This window comes from Paramisgurnus dabryanus, chromosome 11 (genome assembly GCF_030506205.2).
Source record: "Paramisgurnus dabryanus chromosome 11, PD_genome_1.1, whole genome shotgun sequence".
NCBI lineage: Eukaryota > Metazoa > Chordata > Actinopteri > Cypriniformes > Cobitidae > Paramisgurnus > Paramisgurnus dabryanus.
In genome coordinates this window covers 17,417,142-17,439,854 of record NC_133347.1, presented here as the reverse complement: position 1 = coordinate 17,439,854, position 22,713 = coordinate 17,417,142, and the positions used below count along the sequence as shown (strand labels likewise).

The 22,713-nt window shown below is 35.9% G+C and overlaps 1 protein-coding gene across 3 annotated transcripts in view; it reads right to left on the bottom strand.

Moving 5' to 3' along the window:
* Nucleotides 1–22,713, bottom strand: part of grid2 (glutamate receptor, ionotropic, delta 2) — a 462,370-nt gene that overhangs the window by 174,624 nt on the left and 265,033 nt on the right. For all 3 annotated transcript variants that reach the window (XR_010525685.1, XM_065247187.1, XM_065247188.1), the window contains exon 4: nt 13,582–13,787. Coding sequence is in view for 2 of the 3 variants with exons in the window: in XM_065247187.1 (XP_065103259.1) it covers nt 13,582–13,787 (206 nt within the window). In the remaining variant the exon portion in view is untranslated. The remainder of the gene's footprint in view (nt 1–13,581; nt 13,788–22,713) is intronic.

Sequence of the window (22,713 nt, the reverse complement as noted above, 5' to 3'; positions counted from 1 at the left end):
ATGAAAGCAAATGCGGTTTTCATTAAATGTTCCTATCCTGAATCAACCCAGTCTCACCCCATGTCGTCAATATTTGACGACACTTGACCATTCGTCAATATGTGACGCGGAGGGTATACCTTTCGCGTCATTTTTTGACGAACTGGGGACTTCAATACTATTACATCCGTTGCATTCTCTTCTCCTATTTTCTTACCAATTTCGCGTCGGTTTAGGGTTAGATTTACATAATGACATCCCTACCCAAACCTAACTCTAACCCCAACGCCAGGTGACAACTGTTTCTAACCCCAACGCCAGGTGACAACTGTTTAATTTCGCGTACACTGTTTAATTTCTCGTACACTGTTTAATTTTGCGTAATCTAACCCTAAACCGACGCGAAAATGGTAAGAAAATAGGAGAAGAGAATGCAACGGACGTAATAGTATTGAAGTCCCCAGTTCGTCAAAAAATGACGCAAAAGGTATACCCTCCGCGTCACATATTGACGAATGGTCAAGTGTCGTCAAATATTGACGACATGGGGTGAGACTGTGTTACCTGAATACCACCTGCAACCGACTTGGAAATAGGTGAGCTCTATGGCATAAATTTGGAATGGGGATACCTACTGTATCTGTCTAGACATTTGAATAAAGCGTAAATACTTGAAAACCTGTTAGGAAAAGGTCATTATATTTTAAAATTGCATTTCCAGCCACTAATGATGCAGAAATACGCACAGTACTTTAAATGATCCTGTCACAGCGGGATAATTTATGTCACATCCCGTACATAAGCACACTGTGTTCCTATTGAAAAACAGGATAGCAGCCTCACACTTGAGAGGACAATGACTTTATCCTTCTTGCATTGCCCTTTATCTTAATTACACTGAACTGCCTGTTTAATTCAGCCCTGATCTCACCATAATACACCACAGATTTACTGTGCTTATAAACTGGGCTATGGCCTCAAGGACAAGCAATAGCAAACATATGACAAGCTTCGGAGTACTTACAGACCAAGCATCCCACCGGAGCCATTGATCACATGCGTTTTGAAAGATTCACTACTGGTAGCTGCTGATGCAGCAAACCGGTGTTGAGCCTTTGTTGAAGTATCAGGATTTTCCTTGAAAAGACATCTCTGCAGCTTTAGATCATGAACTAATTATAATAAAGTAAAATGTGTTGACAGCAGGGAAGAAGCTGTAATGGGCAACATGGAAGTATTTTTTTCCCCATTAACATGTTTGATCTACACCGAGGAGAAAGCGTAACAGGTGTGAAGACCGTACATAAATATTGCCTTACTTGGAACACCCACATGAAATACATAAAAAGGTCAGAGTTGGTTACATTTTTCATTAACGTGTATAACAGCAGAAATAAAACAGCTTAAACAAGTCTAAACTATACTCTACACATGCTAAATGGTTACAACCCATTGTAATTTTCATTCCTTGGTTCATTTTAAAGGTGGAAAAGAGGATGTTTTGTTTTATACATTATTGCAATATTACTTGAAGCTGTCTTTACTAACTGATAAAAGACTATTTACTAGGTGCACTGAAAGTAATAATATAAATATACATCTTCTGTGCACAAGGTAGGGCCTTAAAAACATCAGCCAATCATTTACGCAATCATCGCATAAACGATTGGCCCTCTGGCTTTACGTTTCTTGTGAGAGACATGCGCGCTCCAGTAACTTTACACAGGCGGCGCATGCGCATAGCGCATTAAACTCCGTCGTAAGTTTCGGTTTGTTTTCATTGTCACTCCAGCTTTTCTCCTTGATTTGCACCATGGAAGAGATGAAACCTGAAGGAGGATGCAAAAGAAAGACTTTTTTAAAGTTGCTGAGAAGAGGAGAAAATGTCAGAAGAACATAATCTAACCAGAGTCGTTCTTGGAGAAACATTTCAATGCTGGAGAGCAATGACGGAACAGAGAGGTGTCAAGACGTGCAGTTCGCAAAAATTATTCTCAACAGGTAACAGTGATTATTCTTTCTTTGTGGAATAATTATTGTTGTACTGTTATTCAGGTATATTGACGTTGTTCTTGTACTGTAGTTGTAGGGCAGTGACCAGTCTGCTACATGCTAGTTGAAATGGGAGTAGCCTGGATTGAGCTAACGTTATGTCTTATATGTTTAGTATCATTTCACATAATGAATCCAATAACGCTACACAGCATATGCCGGTGGTAAACAAACACTCGTGTTCCAATACTCGTGTACAAGTTTTGGGAGGCGTTCCCTAAAAATGAGCTGCGAAGGGCTGTTCTTAAGCATACACTCATTTCAAAAACTCAGTAACAGCACTGCCAGAAAAAAAGGTACACAACTGTACCTTTTTTGTCGCTGGGGTAGTCCCCCAAGGTACCGTTTTGTACCTTTACAGGTATATTAACATAATATAATGTTGTACCATTTTAGGTACATTACTGTTCCTTAAGGATCTATTGGGTACCTTTAAAGGTAGTTAACTGTTTTGTACCCCTAAAATTTAACTGGTACAAAATTGTTCCTTACGGTACACAATTGGTCCTTAGGGTATAATATTGTACCTTATAAGGTACAACATTTTAATGTGTTGTACCCATAAAGGTACAAAAAGGTACCTTTTAGGGTACCACCCCAGCGACAGAAAAAGGAACAACTTTGTACCTTTTTATATGACACTGAGTTTTATGACAGTGATTCTCAGTCGGCTAAAACATCCTCTTTTGCGCCTTTAACTCTGGTCTTGATAGTTTGGCCAAAAATGATATTTAACCTATGATTTACTTACCCCCAAGCTGTTCGAGATGCATATGTCCATCATTTTACAGACGAACAAATTTTCAGTTATTTTTGAAAATGTCTTAGATCTTTCAGTTGGTAACATTCCAATTTTTTGGAAACGTTATTTTAAGGTAAAAAAAACCTCTTTGGTGTTGCTTTAAACTAAATGAATAATGTAAAAAACATTCTGTAGAAAAATATAACCTTGATATATTTAATATATATTTAATATTTCAACGTGAAATCAAACTTTGATGCACCTATCTCAATTAGATTGAGACTTTGGATTTCACAGACAGGGTCACATTTAAGAAATAGTTTTTCCTTCTCTCTGCAAGAATTGCACAGCAGGGTCCTAATAGAGGTATGGCTGTGATTTCATTCTTTGTATGATGAAAACACAGGTTTTTGAAATCTCTGAACAGTGTCATAACTCTCCACCATCAATGCCCTTTTGTCAGTGCTATGGTAATGCTCCAATGTGCTGAGACTAAGTCTTGCTGTCATTTTCTATCTGTAATCATGTTTACAACGGACATTTTTAAGAAAAAACTATTCAACTTTCATAACGTTCATCCACTCAACACTCAACAACTTTTTCTCATTAGGAAAACAACTTTCTCTTTACACTCCCAAAGGCATTTGACTCCCAGTTATCCCCTATCCACAGATGCTAACCTGCAATTCTCAGCCAACAATACAACTCATGTTACACCCCATAAAATCTTCAAATGCTGCTTTCTTGTCTTTATTCCCCGCGTAACACCAAGTGCACTTGCATTAGTCAAAAACATCACTTGGAATAATCAAGAACTTTTAAAAAAGCAGTAGTTTAGTTTGAACCAAAAAATCTTCTCCCACTCATGCATCTGCTTACTCTATGAAACCGAATTAGTACAACATCCTCTTATCCACCACAAGATGGAGGTCTCTAGATATCATCTAACACTATACACAGTGCTGTTTCAATTGGATGGTGGTGACAGTACCAAAGCCTGATGGGTAGCGACAACCTGAGTGCAACCTGGCACTTGACCCCAGCATGAGTCTTTCCACTTTGGGTTCTGGGACCTCCAGCCAGAAGAGGATTATGTGGGGTAATCCACCCACTGTAGGCTTATCAGCACAGGACATGTTTGTGTCACTATTCATCAACATCTTATGTGACAGCACTAATAGCAAATACATAAATAAAAATGCATGCTGTTAAAATAAGATGGTGCCAAGGTTTCTGCAGCAAAACCAGGTTTAAAATGCACATTCAGAATGATGCAGGACTCTAAACTGAAAAGTAGCTGACAGCGGTTATACTCCTTTGAATTCCATTAATCCACAACATTTCTGTGAATCAATAATCTATAAAATTCAGTTTCGTGTTGCATAAATAGATAGATGTACATATCCAGTGTATACACAGAGAAAAGGTCTGCACAAGATTAATCCAAGTCAACCGAATATTTATGAATTTACAATGCACTTCTCTCCCCACTGCACACGTCTTACTAGGGAGCTTCCCATTTAAGTGCGTGAATTGAATTGAACTACTAGCATGAGTAATTTCATTCTTCATTCTTCATCCTTCATTTTGCTCTAATGGAAAAAGCCAGCGCTAGCTGTGTTATCTGTTTTCCGAAGCCTGCTTTATATCAGCCTGTTTCCCATTCAACAGGACTCTCAGGGTGATATATTGTTTCCGCAGACCCGTATAAAAATGGCCGAGCCCTTCGCGTCTAAAATTAAACACAATGTGGAGATAATTTGATTGAGATGAGAAAATGGCCAGCGCAACGTAATTGGCCATGTAATGGACAGGACTAGCTCAAAGGAAGTGGCGAGTGATGGCAGCACAACAGTTGTAAATAATCCATCACGCGCAATGTTTACCGACTGACAGCCGTGGCCGTCCACCCCAGCGAAAAAGCTAACGTGTCAATCAGAAACCCTCCGCCCACCCCATCTCCAAACAGTCGCACCGGAAGAAACATAAGAAGCCACCACACTGCAAAAAATGACTTTCTTAGTATTTTTGTCTTGTTTTCAGTACAAATATCTAAAAAATCTTAAATTAAGATGACAAGAAAATAAGTCTAGTTTTTAGACAAAAAAAGAATAAAAAATGTAAGAAAATTTGTGCTTAAAAAAAGAAAAAAAAAATCTGCCCAATGGAATTATTTTAATAACATTTTTTTTTGGCAGATTTTTTGCTTGATTGAAGCACCAATTTACTTAAAGTTTATAATTTTTGTCTAAAAACTATATTTATTTTCCAAGGTCATTTTGCTCATCAAAAAATAGCTAATTAAAGAATTTTTAAATATTTTTACTGAAAAACAAGAAAAAAATATCAAGAAAGTCATTTTTTGCAGTGCAGCCATTCTGTTATGAAACCATCCTTTGCTCGACCAGAGCTCGCTTATGCTTGTATGATTTACTGATGCTTGGGCATTATGCAAAGTATGTTTTTTGAAATTAGCGCAAGAGGAGATCATGGATGGAATCAGTTTAATGCAATAACAACAAAGCGCTGTGTAAAATAAACAGGGTGTAGTATGATAGATGTTTAAAGCCTTTGATGATGATGATTATGATGATGAAAATTTTATTACTCCGTGGTTGCTCTTTCATGGCTCAGGAGACGTAATGGTGTTCTCAATTATGTTTCATTTAAATCTGAAGCCTGCCATTTTTTTGATGCTATAATGTTTCCTCACATTCCAGTTTAATATGCAGTGTAAAATAGGTAAGCCACTAGATGAATATTATTTTTTATAATGGCAGTATTATAAAGCATTAACTCTTTCCCCGCCAGCATTTTTTTAAAAAGTTCCCAGCGCCAGAATTTTTCATGATTTTCAAAAAAGTTTAAGGCCTTCCAGAAAATGCTCTTCTTTAAATATATAAACAAACAATATATCAAATAAAAGAACAGACCCTCTGCTTTCAAAAAAAAAAAAATTCATCCTACCTTCATTAGTTCTCTTTTTATCACCTCTCAAATATGGGTAGGTTTCTTTAAAAACAAACAATTTTGATCAAAAAGCTGAGATAATTCAATTTTTGCGAAGGACTTTTGATAGAGATCAGATGCAGAGCGATCTTTAAAACATACACAGAGTTCTTTCTCTTTCACATGAGGCATTACTTCCAGGTTGTATAAGTTGCGGAACCACCTGGTGGATAATAGCGGTATTGCGAAAAGCCAGAAATTCTCGTCATTGGCAGGGAAGCATTATCTCTTAATTGATGAGATAACTCGTCAAAGAGATAACTCGTCAATGGCGGGGAAAGGGTTGAGAGGCTATATCAAAACAGTCAATGGGTCTCATTCACTAAGCATGCGTACGCACAAATTTGTTCGTAAAATGTACGTACAAACTTTTCACTTACAAATCATCATTCAACAAAAACTTTCATACTAAAATTTCTTCTAAATGTTTGCAAAAACGTAAGAACAACTTAGAACACACATGCGCATTACTCATGACCATATATATATGTATGTATATATATGTATGTATATACATATATATGCATACATTTAAAAAAAATTCTAGTAAGAAAGTTTTTGTTGAATCATGATTTGTAAGTTAAATCATCTGTATGCACACATTTATGAAATTTGTGCATAAGCATACTTAGTGAATGACACTCAATATTTTAATATTTCAATTAATAACCACTGTATTATCAAACATAAACTTTGAAATATTTTCTCAGTTACTCAAGTGTTTTAGTTTAATGCATAAATTGCATGATTTCTCTCATTCAACAAGAAATTTTGAGTTTATTTTAGCTTATTTAAATCTCTGGATTTGAAACTTTACCTATCATGCAAGGCATCATACATAAATGAACTGCTACTGTTATGTGAGTGTTGTTTTTCTGTTTGTGGTTTTTATTTATATTATTGCAGTTGTATTTTGTTCTCATTGTTGCTTATTATTTTTTTGTGGTGAAGTTAATAGCCCATCTTTTCACTTCATGAGATATGATCACCATTATTGAGACTGAGTTTTGAGGTCTCTTTGTGAAGTTGAAGCCTTTACTTTACTTGATGTTACCTTTGCTTTGCAAAGATTACAAAATTATCTTAAAATTGCAAGTTTTATAAAACTATGTTAAACTAAAATGTGTGGAATTAAAGTTGTTGACTTTAATATTTTTTAATAGTGTTTAATATTGTTAACTGACCATTTTTAGAACAGAATATGTTTTGTTAATCTAACAAGATCTAACATAGTGCTGGAACGAGACAATTACGTTCAGTTAATTGTTGGTTTAACAAGGCAAAATTAAATTTTTTACGGCAGCGAGTTACCATGTGTTTTTTAAGTTTAATCAACTTGTCTGGGCTTACAGGGTAATTCTCCAAATTAGATTTTAGCATACAAATAAAAGGTTTTAGAAAAAAACATGCTGTTTCATGCATTACATTTCTCTTCTTTCTTATGCCAAAAGGTCATCACTGTTAATTACAATTCATCACAAAGGCTCTTTGTAGTACGTAAAGCCCCTGTGTCTTTCTCCATGGCCCTGGCACCGGTGGCTGTAAAATGCACAATGAATCACAGCACTCATCATCTTCTCTCCTCCATTTTAAATAATGGATTTCAAAAAGCCTCTATGTTTCCTGCTGCCCTGGAAAGGATTTGTCTGAGCAGATGAAAAGTTTCCCGTACGTCAGTCAGTATAAGGGCTTGGCGGAGTGCCAACTTCCAGATCACCTTGTCACCTTGAATTAACACTTTAAATATGAATCCTCACATTAATGGGAAAAACGTCTGTATGAAAGCATTTAACTGACGCAACCACCTTGCAAATTCTGCTTATCGTAAGGTTTTTACAAGCGAACATTTTAGAACGTGCCATAATCGTCTTTTGCATGTTTAACCTTCAAAGGCAGATATGAACCTCACTTTTTGAATCGAAAGTTATCTTGCAGCAGCTCTGTAATTTCTTTTATATCCTTTATTTTGCACTTTTCTACAGTGCTGCCAACATAGACGCAACGATTTCTCATTTGTTTACCTCTCATTCAATCAGAGCTCTTAAATGGAAATTTTACACAGAATGGAGACAGTACCAATTCCATAATACTTGTTTTTTTTTTTTTTTACTATAGAAATCAATGGGTGCGTTAACTGTGTGCTTACCATCATTTATCAAAATATTTCCCTTTTACAGTACAGTATGTTCAGAATGACAGAATTTACATTTTTGGATGAACTATCCCTTTAAAGGAGCATTTCACCGGTAGAAACATTAATCTTTATTGAAAGTGTGTCATATTTGTAGTCGAAATGTAACATACATTTAGAATTTGGTGCCTATTTGACCGAGAAAAGGGGTGTTTGTAGTCTCACTCCCTCAACAAAGACATTGCACTTCCTTCTTTCAATTATGCAAAATGATGATTTTTACATCATTGAAAGAAGGAAGTGCAACACTGAAATCTGTATTTCTCCTGTCTCAGCGGCAACTGAGGAAATGATGCATGACCATTCAAAAACATGACTGGGGTTCTAACTATACAAAGCTTAATGCAAATGGGTGAAGTGTCCCTTTAAGGTCTTTCTTTGCTTCAGTGGGCATGACTTTGGGTGGTGGTTGGACCGTCCTGTCTAAAAACGTCTACCCGTGTGTGTTCGTTTGTGTACGTGTCTGCACACAAGACCATCATTCAAAACCGTAACCTTGAGCTAAAATGACCACAGACGTTGAAGAGTTACTGAGGCCTGTGAATCACGTATTACCACGGGCTGATTTGATACAACAGCTGCCACACCCCTGACAGCTTTGAATGCGAAAATAAATATGGACTTTGGAAATAACATGCTGAATTTGTCAAATCCGTAATGCACAAGGAGATTGTGATATTTTTTTATAAGAGCGAACTGAAAATGATCTGACAAAGCTGGATTTGCTCAAATCTTGCCAGAGTCAGTTAAGCAATGCAACGCCTGTGTGCGAAGCTATTTTCTGATGACTAATTATGTAAAGCATAATGTACAGTCAGCTGGTCATTATCACAAAATAAACCCTGACAGGGTGATCAGTCTAACATCATACATTATCCCTTATTGCATGGATGCTTGCCAAATAAATAAATGAATGAACATAGAGCTGGGCGTCGTGACAGTGAAATGTGTCAACCTGTTTATATTATGAGAGATTATGTTATTCTGATAATAATGTGATGTATTCATTAGAGAAAGAGAGAGAGAAAGGGAGAGAGAGAGACAGAGAGAAACTCAGCGAGCAATTTTGAGTTTAAAACAAGGCAAAATTTGGTTTGGCAGTGAAAATTTTATAGAAGTCTACCCATAGTTATTTTGAAAAAAAAAATACATGTAACCATATTCAAGTTTAAGTGGGTTACCCATAGCAGGACTATATCGGGTCTATAGTTATCCTAGAGGGTGAAATTACTGGCTGTTGCTTGCTGGAAACTGCCCAAATAGATGGTTGTGGTGCTAAGGTCCATATTCAGATATAATATTTGACTGAACCCCACAATCAAGTACAGAGTTGTGCAATAGGCCTGTGACATAGTGGGCATAGGCATTTGACTACAAGGCCACACAAATCAGTCATGTTTTCTTCAAACAATACACTTTAAGTGTCCATGGGGTACACTGTTTGTCTCCATACTATAACAGTCTGTCAACCACTTGATGGACATCGACCCTACATACATCACATAGACAGACAGCTCCTCACCTCTCGCCTCACTGACATCCCTCATCACGTCGGACCTCTTCCTGTTAAATACCTGGCATGGGACCCTTCGCCCGTGCAACACTGTTTGGCATCTGACTCCATCACTTAACTCCTGCTGTCCAGACTAATTACTCTGTTAGACAGCACTGACGTTTTATTTGACGCATGTATGCTTCCTCAATTCGTACAGTACAGTACAAAACGTGTTTAAATCACTAGCATTCTTTTATAAGCTTAGACTGATCTAATATTTCATTAACTTCAAAGTAATAAAAATAAAAAAGTAAAATAATAAAAGAGTATGTGAGGAAACTTAAAAGTTGTTTCAAACAAACTACATTTTGTATACCGTCATAGGTATTTGATTAATGCAGTTCTGTATTTTGTCATCATTAAACACCAGCCCATGTAAAATATGTTCAGAATTGACCATAAAAGACCAGAGAGAATGCTGGATGCTGCAAGACTTCTAATAGGGGCAATTTGTCTCGAACTATACACAGACTGTCTCTTGTCCGATGACCTGGCCTTTAAATCAGCTTTAAAGTGCAGACAAAGGCTTAAATAAGTCAGATACACAGCCTTTATGTGACAGTTTCTGATCAAACCAGAATGCTGCAACCACAGTTGTAAGACTCAGTAATGAACAGATGTTTAATAGTCTTTTCTCCTGTGGTGCAGGGAGACCTCGCCGTGTGCAGTCAAAGGCCAATAATGAGGCTAACTGTCTAAAGTCTCATTTATCAAACACCTAGTGTTTACAAACAATCCATGATGCCTCTCTGTTTATTCACTGTTATTGTGTCCTAGCCAGGTTTGACCCAACCAGGTCCCGGCAACAGGTGATGTTACTGTCCTGATTAAAAATTAAAATCCTGCGCAGCGCCACACAGATAGAGCTAAATTAAAAGAGTGTGTGGATGTGTTTGCAAGCTCTTTAGTATTCGCTACATACTGCACTTACACACACTGTTTTGCAAGAAACAGTTCACACTAAATCTCACATAATTCACTCACCCCATGTTATTATCAGACTCATCTCACGGAAAGTAGTGTTATAGTCACGAAAATTTGATTAATTTATTTGTGTCCATGGCACGAAATTCAGCTTTTGTGAATGTCTTTTTCATGTCACTTGCACGAATTTCTATAGTTTTTCGTGTCACAAGTTTATTTTCTTGTCATTTTATGTATTGTTTTTTCATAGTTGTTTCCTATTTTCTTACCATTGTCGCTTGGGACTGGGGTTAGAATCACTTTCTGTTACATTTTTAAACCAATACAAAAAAGTACATCCTAACCCAAACCCCAAATCTAACCACAAGCGACTATGATTTAAAAATAGGAAAAAAAATTGAAAACAATACATAAATAACAAGAAAAACAAAGTCGTGCCACGGACACGAAAAACTATTTATAGAAATTCGTGCAAGTGACACACAAAAAACATTTGTGCTCAAGCCACTAAAAGAGCTGAATTTCGTGCAATGGATTTTTGTGACTATAACACAACTTTCTGTGAGATCATGTTGCTTATTATATATATATATATATATATATATATATATATATATATATATATATATATGTAATAACCATATTATATATATATATATATATATATATATATATATATATATATATATATATATATATATATATATATATATATATATATATATATATATATATATATATATATATATATGTACTAAGCGCATGTTGACATGTTTTTGTCGCATATGCACCACATTCACAAGCGTGAAGGCTACTTTTCATAAGAATAAAGCTATATATATATCGTCGCTGCCCGATGAAACTCATTATGTCCAAAACGGTTACTTTTCAGGAAGTGAAAAAAACACCGTATTTCAAAAGCAGTTGAATGTAGCATTGACATACATGGTACGGCATATTTACATGTAACCATATTCTTGCCATTGTGATGATATAATCCACATTTGACCAAAATTGAGTTTAAATGGAAATACGTGCATATTTTACAGTAACGGTGGTCGATACGCATTCTTCCGATCATTAATTAGAATGGCCAAGTCACGTTTCATATTGACAGATGAATACGCTCAATTTATTAAATATCCTACGTCTTAGTTTATTAAATACGCTTAGTATATTTAACATTAATTATACATTTATTAAATGTCTCTTGCAAACTATGAAGGGACAATGAATCAATACACTGACATGGTAATGCTAGACCAGATGTGTCCACACTTTTTTGTGTGGTGATCTACTTTTAAAATGATAAAGCCGACAAGATCTACCTGCTAAAAAACACAGTTAATTATTTTTATAATACTTTAAATGCTAATAGGACTACTGTATACTGCATAGATCTCTACATTGAATTAAGGGCTGTCACCATTACTCAATTCTTTTTGAGAAGTTTTTAAAAAATCCTTGAGTACATGTCGAGTACTCCTTAAAGGTGTAGCGGAGGATTTTCTCGAATTTCCTCCCGGAAAAAGAAAATCCTCCGCAATACCTTTAAAATAGGGATATGTGGTTTAGTGAAACAAACTATAAAATTACAACGGTACCAGTCAGAAGAATACAAATCAGCGCTACGCCGCCTCTCTCTCTCGCGTGGATCAGCTCCTGCGTGAAGGCATGAATGAGCATCCTGGTGAATTTTGGAAGTTAAAGACGACTGAGCTGCAGTGGCCTGGCATAAGATTTATAAAAACACATTCGAGAAGAAAGGCGCAGCAACTCAAAAAGACTTGCGTTTTTCACAATTACTCTAAGACCATAATGCCAATTTCGCACATGGAGCAGCAGTTGACTTATGTGCGATCAACGGGCATTGCCTTTGTGCTTTTAGAGACTTTAGCATTTTTGAACCTACATGTATATAAAATAAAAGATAGAGTACATTTATAAAAACAATATTTGTGTTCAGCTACAGAACGTCATACACTTCTCAGATGGCATGAGGGGAAGTAAAGTATAAGAGAACTTTTGCTTAAACTATTCATTTAAGAAGCATAATGTCATTATGTAATCTCTTGTTTTCAGTAAAATAGCTTATGTTTATGCAAGTGTACATTTTAAACAGTGCAGCGGTAGATTTAAAATATGTTGTAATTTTAAGTACATGCATCTTGTTTAAGGATGTTTACACATTTCAATTGAGCTCATTCAAACCAGATAGGCTGAGCATTTAAAAATGGAGAAAAACAATTACTGCATTTAAAAATCTTATGTCTTATGGCATGTTCCCCCTAATTCCTGCTTAATTTTTGACCCTGGACCCAGCATTCCCCGCAGGAATAATGACCCCGGGTCAAATCCAGTAAAACCAGCTGTATTTTTAAATATAATGTGATGATTCCCTGCTTAAAGTGCATATTTTTAAGACTGTGAGCTCCTCTAATCAACTTATCATCCCCAGGCCCAAGAGTCATTACAGCTGCCCGCAGTCTCAACCACTACTGATGGTTCCTGTCCTATTCTATGTTCCACCAAAATTGGATTTTGATTGCTTTTCACAAGATATTTTTAATTAAAGGCGAATGAGAATAGCATGTGAGATTAAGCAATACTTCATGGTTTAATTCCCAGGGAGAGTTATCAGAGGGAGTAAAGCCATTTAATGGCTTCCCTACAAATATTGGCTATTAAAACAAGTGACGTTTTTCAATCTAAATAAATTACTATCACCCATAAGAAAAAGGTCTGAAAGGCGAGCTGAAATGGAAAATGCCAATGATTTGCACTCTAAGTAAATGCTTTAGAGTGAAGGTAGCGACATGATGTATTGTATAAACAGATATAAAAGCACCAAAATACCACAGCATCATTACAGATCAGAATAATATGAGCTGGTTAAGCCGAGCTTGGACTGACAGATTGAAGAAAAATGCCTGCTGCTGAAACAGTAGGCCACCAAAGATCTGAACACAATGCAGCATAATGTACTAGTGGAAATGGAGCCATTTGTATTAAACGCACAGTAAGCGTAAAAAGGTACGTTTGGTGTTGGAGCGCATTGAGTGTGTGATATGCTTTATAATGCGCTTGTATATACTATATGGAAGTGTTTGGGAAAGTGCTTGAGTGTACCTCTGTAATAAAGGCTTTGGCTGTAGCGGGGCTCATGAACAGCACAGCACGCCGCAATGTGTCCCTGTAGCGATGGAGCTCTTCCACCCTCATGGTGCGAAACATTCCGGTAATCATCATGTTGATATTGGATTCCACTTTCTGGAGAGACACGTCCATTCCCTGCTGAGAGGTCTGGTCCAGGAAGTTCTGTATGCCTCGAATATCTGATCAACAACACAAAATACCACACAAATTACATTTGGTTTAAAGGAAAATTTAAGGAAATATCGGAAAAACTGAGTGCATATTAAAAATGAATGAATCGTAAAGTGTGTACACAATAAACTGGAATACAATTTTATCATATTCATATTATGCATGTACATTTACAACTTTTTTATCTGAAGTGGCTTGAGCTATGCATTTTATTTTGTGCATGGGACACAAACCCATAGTATGCGCTGCTAACGCTTAACGCAAATAAGCTACGAGAACGCTTTCAATATGCCTCCCAATATAAATTATTTTATGAACACCTACATTATCGTGACACTAGCATGGGAATGCATTGGGCATGCGAATGGAAGTGGGTGGCAACAGAAACCGTTGTAATACGTTTATCACTGCAGTGTAGAAAAGCGGAAGTGCTGTCTCAGGGCTTAGCAAAATAAAAGATGTATTTCACAGAAAAAGAGTTGATGCACACTCATCTGTCTGTGCAGACGGCCTTTTCCTATATCAAACTATTTAGAGAGCAGGATCAAAGTGTTCTTGAAAGAAGGGACCAGGATGAAGAAACTGTGGGGGTTTAAAGGTGGGAGGTGTTGAAGGTGAAAATCTGTCAGAGATGTGAAGGAAAAGAGTCTTTCAAGGAAAGCATCATATGAAAGAGTCTTCATGTGGCCCTTCATTCGTGAGTTGATAAAAGATGACTTACATTTACTTTTTTTTTTATTATTTACCCTTTATTTTACCAGGTGATGTCCCATTGAGATATTCAAATCTCTTTTGCAAGGGAGCCCTGGAGCAACAATTACACAAATTACACAGAATCACAGAAACAAACACAACAGACAATACAAATTTACAGCCTACATATAAAACAATTTAAAACACAAAGGGGTCATTAAAAACATGTACATTGTTCAAATTTATAACATTTAAGCAATTGTTTAAAATGTTCAAGTGAAATAAAATCAGAAAGCCTTTTTTTTTTTTTTTTTACTTTTAAAGCTAAATATACCATGATATGCCTCAGGGTAAACTCCAGTTTAAACAAATACATCTGTTTAAACAACAGAACATTCTTGTTGATGGGCCAGACTTCAAAAAGAGGTCATGACAAGAGATTTTCTGTTTACACTTTAATCTGTTTAAACTCTTTACACTTAAAGTTCCAATAAAATAAAAACTGGCAATTCTTTTTTTTTAAAGTGCACCTATTTCACTGCTAAAAACAATGTTATTTTGTGTATTTGGTATAATACAATGTGTTTGCATGGTTTATGGTTCAAAAAACACATTATTTTCCACATAACGTACATTTTTGTGGCTCCAGATTTTCTACTCATTGATTTGGTACAAAAATCATCGATTTGAAAAGCGCTATGTCCTTGATTGGCCAGCTAATCCTTACGTTGTGATTGGCCTGAATACCTCTGACATCAGACGGATATATGATGCTCCTTACCATGTTTGAAAGATTCGTTCACAATGCAATGCTAACAGGAGTTAACTTACAGGCTGCGAGTCAGAAGTGGGAGGAATTATGATAATATCACCAATCTCAGGACGTAAACTGTTGCTTACAATCCGTGTGTTTGTTGTTGTCGAAGAAATAAGAATTACGTTGGAAACTATAACTCACGCCATCATTTACTTTGGGATTTGTACCTATTGCATATCGTTAACATGTAATAATACACACTTACACACCAAAGAAAATGTAAAATCATGAATCCGACCATAGGTGCCCTTTAATGTAATATTACATTGTTTATTATAAACAATTTATTAGTGTAAGTCATGATTTTTTACTTATTTATTTACTTTACCACTGTGTGTATTACAAGGGTACACAGTAATCTTAAAGGAACAGTATGTAGGGTTGTGGCCAAAACTGGTATTGCAATCACACAGCTGGTGGCCAATACACAACATGACAACATAAACATCAGTTGAGGGCTGCAACTCCACTTTTTAAATGAAAATATCCTGGCCAGACCAATGTTGTCAGTGATATAAGTATTTGAAATGAAAATGATTTCTTAATGTCTAGTGACATATCAGGGCCATTTTATGATTAATTGATATAAATTTCTTACATACTGTTCCTTTAAACTTAATACTTATGAGAAATTCCTGAAGATGGTTTGAATGTTATTTTAGTCAAAATGTGACCCTGTCTATCTACCAAAAATTTATTTCTCATTTTATTTGAGATTAAATGTGAAGTGATACATAATTTAATGTGGTACATAATGTGAAGAACATTTCATAAAAAATATAACCTTGATATATCTAATATTGACAAAGTAATACACACGGTTTGAAAGATAAATCAAGTTTTGATGCTCCAAATCTCATAATTACCTCGTTAGACTTTAGCCTGGATTTTACAGACATGGTCACAAATATCACTCAACATTATAACAGAAATTCAATATATGATAATACTACATTTTGAAAAAGTATTTAAAGGTCTAGCAGAAGATTTTCCAGAATTTTTTAAAACAGCCATCCCTCCACTTAAAAAAAAATGCATATGCACAACACTCTACTTGCTCCAGAGAGGGAACGCCTATTAAACGTGTGCACGAGAGAGGGCATGCACGAGCCTAGTTCTTCTCCTTGCTCTGTTTACAAGTTGCTGTCTTCATGTTTACCATGTCTGTGCGATTCGTGACTTAAAGTGCCCATATTATGAAAAACTCACTTTTTCTGGGTTTTGGGGTGTTCATTTGTGTCTCTGATGCTCCCACACGCATACAAACTTGGAAAAAAATCCATCCATGCTGTTTTGAGTGAGATACAGGTTTCTGAATGTCCTCTGCCTTGAGTCTCAGATTGCGCACCCGCCCACCACCCCACTCGCAGGTCTCCACCCACCAGGTAGCTAGAGAGCACAGAGCAGTCACACCCTCTATGCTGTTATCATGTCTCACGGAAATAACAGCAATTTGGATATTATCAGAGCCATGAATATGGCTCTGGATATTATGGATTATAATCCCGCCTACTTTTAAAAACAAAGTTTAAATGCATGGTTATTGGAACCCGGAGTAATCTTATATACAGTGTGTTACCGAAATGTAATGTAAACAACAGACTATCACAGACTATAACAGATGGTCACTATTTATCTATATTTCACGGATTATACGCATTTGTGGACAAAAATGGTCATTGAATGTATTTTATTGGACTTTCATGGATCATTCACACATCTGAAACAGACTGGATTAGATTCGCGATCGTTGTATCAACAAAAACAGGTAAGAAGTCACGTTATATTTTGCATGTTGTCATCTTCTGTCACAAAATACTATATTAGAGCATCTATATCTCAAAACAGATATCATACATTGATGCTAATCCCGTAAATTATACCTTTTAAATGTATAGTGATGTTAAAATTGTTTAAGTTAGGCTATATAGATATTTTTGCAGGCTAGATAGTTTGCAGCGTGGTTTCGAAAGTTAAAAAAAATATTAAAGGCTTTATTTTACAATTCTACAAGAACCAAGTATTAGTGCTTTGCCAAACTAAAAGTGTTTTGCCAAACTAACCGAGTGTTTTGCCTTACCCCCCCCCCCGGCTTTTCTGACGAGGCTAACCCCCGAGCCTCTAATAACTGTAACAGTCGGGACCTTCCGCTAGCTTCTAGCAATTAGCACGCGGTCCACCAGCAGTATACATCCTCCGCTGGGTCTTAATTTCTGTAATTTGCGAAAATAATGCGTTTGAAAATGTTTTATAACTGGAATATGTTAGTATTGTCCAGGGAAAACGCGTATATTGTTGAAACTCCTACATCACAATTTACTCTGGAATCATTGTGTGTCATGAGTTTCTTCTCCTGTAGTGTAACGTTACTTATTAGTGATACTTTTCTGCTTGATTTGTCTGTTGGCAACATAAACCGTTTATAATAATAATAATATATAAAATAATAACACAGTATGGTCTGTACTGCTCACGATATCACTATGCACGCGCACATAACTTTAGTAGTGGGGCGTGATCAAAGGAGCAGCAGCTCATAAATATGTAATGACTAGCTCAAAACGGCACAATCTGAACTGCCCTGAAACAGAGGCTACTAGAGATGGGTAACAATCTTTTCCTACAAGCTATTTCGAGCAAACAACTTTTGAAACATGCTTTATGGAACTCATACACCTATTTAACTTGTGGAAAAGCTGTCATAATATGGGCACTTTAAGCCAAGGCTAGCATCACTGATCAAAGCTTACATCAACTTTTACTAGCAGTGATTTTAAATGGATTTCTCCAAATAGCATGACAAACTTTACCTGTCGAGTAGAAACTTTGCATGGGAAGCCCAACCTGTGGTTTTAGTGCAAGCCAGCATGTAAAATATTATCCAAAAACACCATGGTCTTGTTTCTTTCTTCAGAGGCCTTTTTTCTTCTTGTCATACAACATGTAGACACTTTTTCTCTTGCGACCCTCAGACATTTTGAAAAAACACGGTGAGAACGCGAGCTTCAATGAATGGCTGAAACCATAGACCACCACACATATACACCTGAAAGTGCGCATGTGCAGAAAGCGAAGCCAGGGAAGAGCACGTATGACGGCCTTACGTCAACATATCACCAGAATGATTGACAACTAGGATTACCAATAGTCTTGACGATCCACCCGGAAAAAGAAAATCTTCCGCTATACCTTTAAAATAAGCTAAACAGTTTCAGTATTAACTTTCAGTAAAACATAAAAAAGGTAATTTACTTAAAAAGCACCAATGGTCCGATTCACGATTTTACATTTCCTTTTGTTTGTAAGTGTGTATTAGTACATGTTAAAAATACTTTTTAATTCTGTGCATTTCAGGTAGAGATCTACAAAAATGTATGGTACGTGGAAAATAATGTGTTTTAACCATAAACCATGCAAACACATTGTATTATACCAAATACACAAAATAATGTTGTTTTTTATCAATGAAATATGTGCTCTTTAAAGACCTTGGTTTATTAGCAGAAACATTCCCCTCAACACCTTCACTAAAATACAGTCCCTGGATGATGCTGAACATGAGTACAAGATCCACGCAGGAGAAGAGTCAAAACCACCCATGCCTCCATCTGTGTGCTGGATCCAATTTAAGCCAATCTACAAATGCATCTCTTCTGGAAATCTCTCACTGGGTTCCCCTGCTAACATGGAGGGCAGGGCTCCAGCAGACAGCAGCTTGTGTTTTTAGCAAAGCACACATAGAGGGACCTGATGCGGTCCCTGTGCTATAGCGGCATCTGTGAAGTTGCTTTTTACAGAGATGCTACAAAACTTTGTTATTGCAGGACAGAGTAAAAACACACATAAGCTGCTAGTTATTTCTCATTTACTGCCCTATAAAGACATTAAAGGCCTTTATTCATAGACGTGTTGTATTAGCTTTATTCCATCTGTCCTTACAGCAGAGGTTATGGGGAAGAGAGATAAACATAAATAGGCACATAGCACAGCACAGCGCTAAAACACCCATGAGGTCCTCTTCTTCTGTCAAAAAATACACATGTAATTATAATCAGCATTAGCATCTTCATTATCATTAGTGACTGCTTTGTCTTTCACTGTCAGACATTCCCAGCTGTGACTCGAAGGATCTACAGCGTACTTCCTGAGAATATCTAAACTTTAGACTAATCATCGGGTTACATCAAAATCTGCATTGTTTTAATTGGATAATAGTCATATTCTCCAATCTATCTCTACATTACATAGACACACATTTTTATACCCCTCGATAAATTGTCCAGACAAATTAGCCAGTCAAAATATATGTTTTGCTGTCAAGCTTGAGAATGTATATTTTTGCGATGGGCAAAAACTGACGCGGGGTTAGTTGTAACACAGACCATTTACATCATTGCATAGGGTTGAGTGATTAGTTTTTTTCCGTATTGTTTTCACGCTGCCAAAAAATTGTCTCCCGCAAATTTATGGAAAGGAATAATGTTTTTACATAGAGTTATTAATGAAAGAGTGTTTTGGTGGCATGTAAGTACATTTTTTCATCATAAGATTTTTTTTCCGGTTTTTGAGTTGGGTGTCTCAGATACCAAATCCAATGCTATGTCATATTAATCAGTGTCTTGTTGACTAAAACATAGCATCACTAACGTTAGCGTCATTCTTGCCATTGTTTTAAATAGGCTACACACAAATGATTGCTGGCTGCCAACAAATACATGTCTTATCAAAAATTGTGTCAAAATTTATTTTTGTTTATATCTTTTTAGTATTGATTGAATAGGGTCATGTCAAAGATTAAAATCATAATGAAATTAATGGCTAAAATTAGACTTTGATTTTTATTATCTCAGAATTTGATTTTGAGACTTAAGTATAGTTTTTACAGACCGGATAACATATAAAATTATTGCTTTTTTCATAATTGTGCTGCTTTTTTACATATTTAGACATTTGTATCCATTTATAGTTGAACTATGGTTAGATGAGGGATGAATAGTGTACCCGTCTATTATAGACCGATATATAAACAATATCCACTTCAAGTATATATAATAAAATAGTATTGAAATATTTGCCTGCAAACTTGAACCTATGGGGTAAGTTGTAACATTTGCACTTCTGTCATGTTTGGTGAAATTGTCCAAGAATGGTAAGTACTAGAAACACCTTCAAATGGTAATTTGTAGCAGAGATGTGTTTTGCTTGTGTAAAAATATAATTAATCAAACTCAAATATTTTTATAATGATTGAGCCAAAATCAAAAATTGTTAGGTTGTGTCCCGCTCTCCCCTATATTCAGATTTTGCTAATAAATGGATTAGCCATCCACTCTATCCAACACCTGCAATGCCCTTGCTAATTTTAGAAAAGTCCAGACTGACTTCATGAGAATTCGTACATATTTTACAAGGTAGTTAATTAATATGAATTCGAAAATTCATTTGTTTTTGTATGCTTTGCTTTCACCAAAGTGACACTGGGTTTGGGGGTATGGCTTCATAAATACTTTATCCTCATAATCGTAAAAATTAGCCACCTCGAAACATACCTTGTGATGTACGTCTTGCCATAAGATATTCAAGATCATAAATGAGATATTATATTTTTGAAACAGGACCCTGAGGCATATCTGGGTATATTTGTTTTTTTAAAGCAAGTGATAAAAAGTTTTTTTCGTAAGTCTTTTCGTAACTTGCAACTGAAGGGAAAACGTTTTCCTTCACATCTCTGTCAGTCAGTTTCAGCATCCCAACCCTCCTAGTTTCCTCTATAAAAAAAAAAAAAAAACGTTTCCTCTATAAATCAACCCTGTGGTCTTTCGCACTAAAGAAGCCTAATAAAATCTTTCATCTTAACATAGAAATATTAACAAAAGTGAACACTCAAGGAAATATAAAACACCACATGCAATCACTCAAATCTTTTATTCCCATATCCTTCTGCATCGCCTCTTTCTTTATTTAACGGAAAAATCAATGGTTCGCCTCCTGATTAGCGTACGTCAACCCCTGCCCGAGCCTTCATTCAAAATCTTCACTTGAGTCAATACAGGCCAGTTTCCTCTTGTCAACAGATTACTGATTAGAAGGATCTGGCACTATTTTTATCCAATGTGACTTCTCGAAATCAAATTCCAGAACCAGAAAGATGCTCAGAGTGACAGTCGTATGCGGCTCGGAAGAAACCGAGAGTTGAATGGAAAGGGCCGGATCTCAATCCCACAGCTGAATGCTGATTGAGTGAGCTCTCACACTGGGAATTTCCCACAAGCTGCATCCTCTCTACTGTGTATAATGTTTCCACTAGGCTTTATGACACCAGCAGGCAACAATAGGGGCTTTAAAGAAACCTTCATGTCACAGCACAAATCGCTGAGAGAGAGAGAGAGAGAGAGATTTAGAAAATATCTCGGCTCAAATCAATAAACTATTTAGACAAATGTGAATTCACATGCTGGTATGACTTGGCTTATGCAATATATTGCTTGTTTGGCACTCGTCTAGCTGGTGAAGTTGGTCAATAAGTGCAGTTTGAAAAAAATTACTTTAAGTCAACTGTGCATGCGAGGTCATTTTGGGAAAAATCATGCAAAAAGGCAGAAATGGTTATACTGTACTATTCTCATTATTTTTGATTTATGGCTTAAGCACTAGGTTGTATTGTCTTGTACACAACAATCTAGTTATACTCATATATCCTTATATGCTCACAAGTTATATTTGTGACTATTCTTTATATTTATTTTACTTTACATTTGCACTGATTCTGTGCTTAAATATAATTGCACTAAGCATAATGTTCCTGAAAACCTGAAAAAGGTAATTTAGGTATCAATCCGTTTTTCTTTTACCAAGGACATTTACTCTCCACTAACAGGTCTAGATAATGCTCAAGGTTGTCTGGTAATATCTAAAAGCATCTAAAATGTTTCGATAATGTATTTTTGCTCATAATGAAGAAACCTTAGAGGGCATTCGCACTACAATAAATCAGTAAATCAATCACAAAATGTGTTGAAAGTGGCGAATAAAATGTTTGTCAATTCAAACAAAGGTGTATAAAACCGCTTTAATTAACAATAACTAAACTGTGCTCTTTTGCATACCTCTACTTTTCTCATGTCTTTCTTTATACCACCTTTATTTTTTTTTTAAATCTTGCCACTTTTAGAAATAATTTGTTTGCATTTTTTGTATACTGCACACTTTATTTGCATCAACTATACCCATAATAACATTTTCTACGTTTTTCTTTCAATAAAAATAAACATATTTATTATTGTCTTAACTTAAAACTTTGTTTCTTAATTTATAAATTAGATTTTATATAAATAAGTTTTAAAAGTGTTGACTGCGAACGTCTGAGATAAGATATCTGGAAGGACCTATAATATACGCCTATAATATATGTACATTTTAAATTA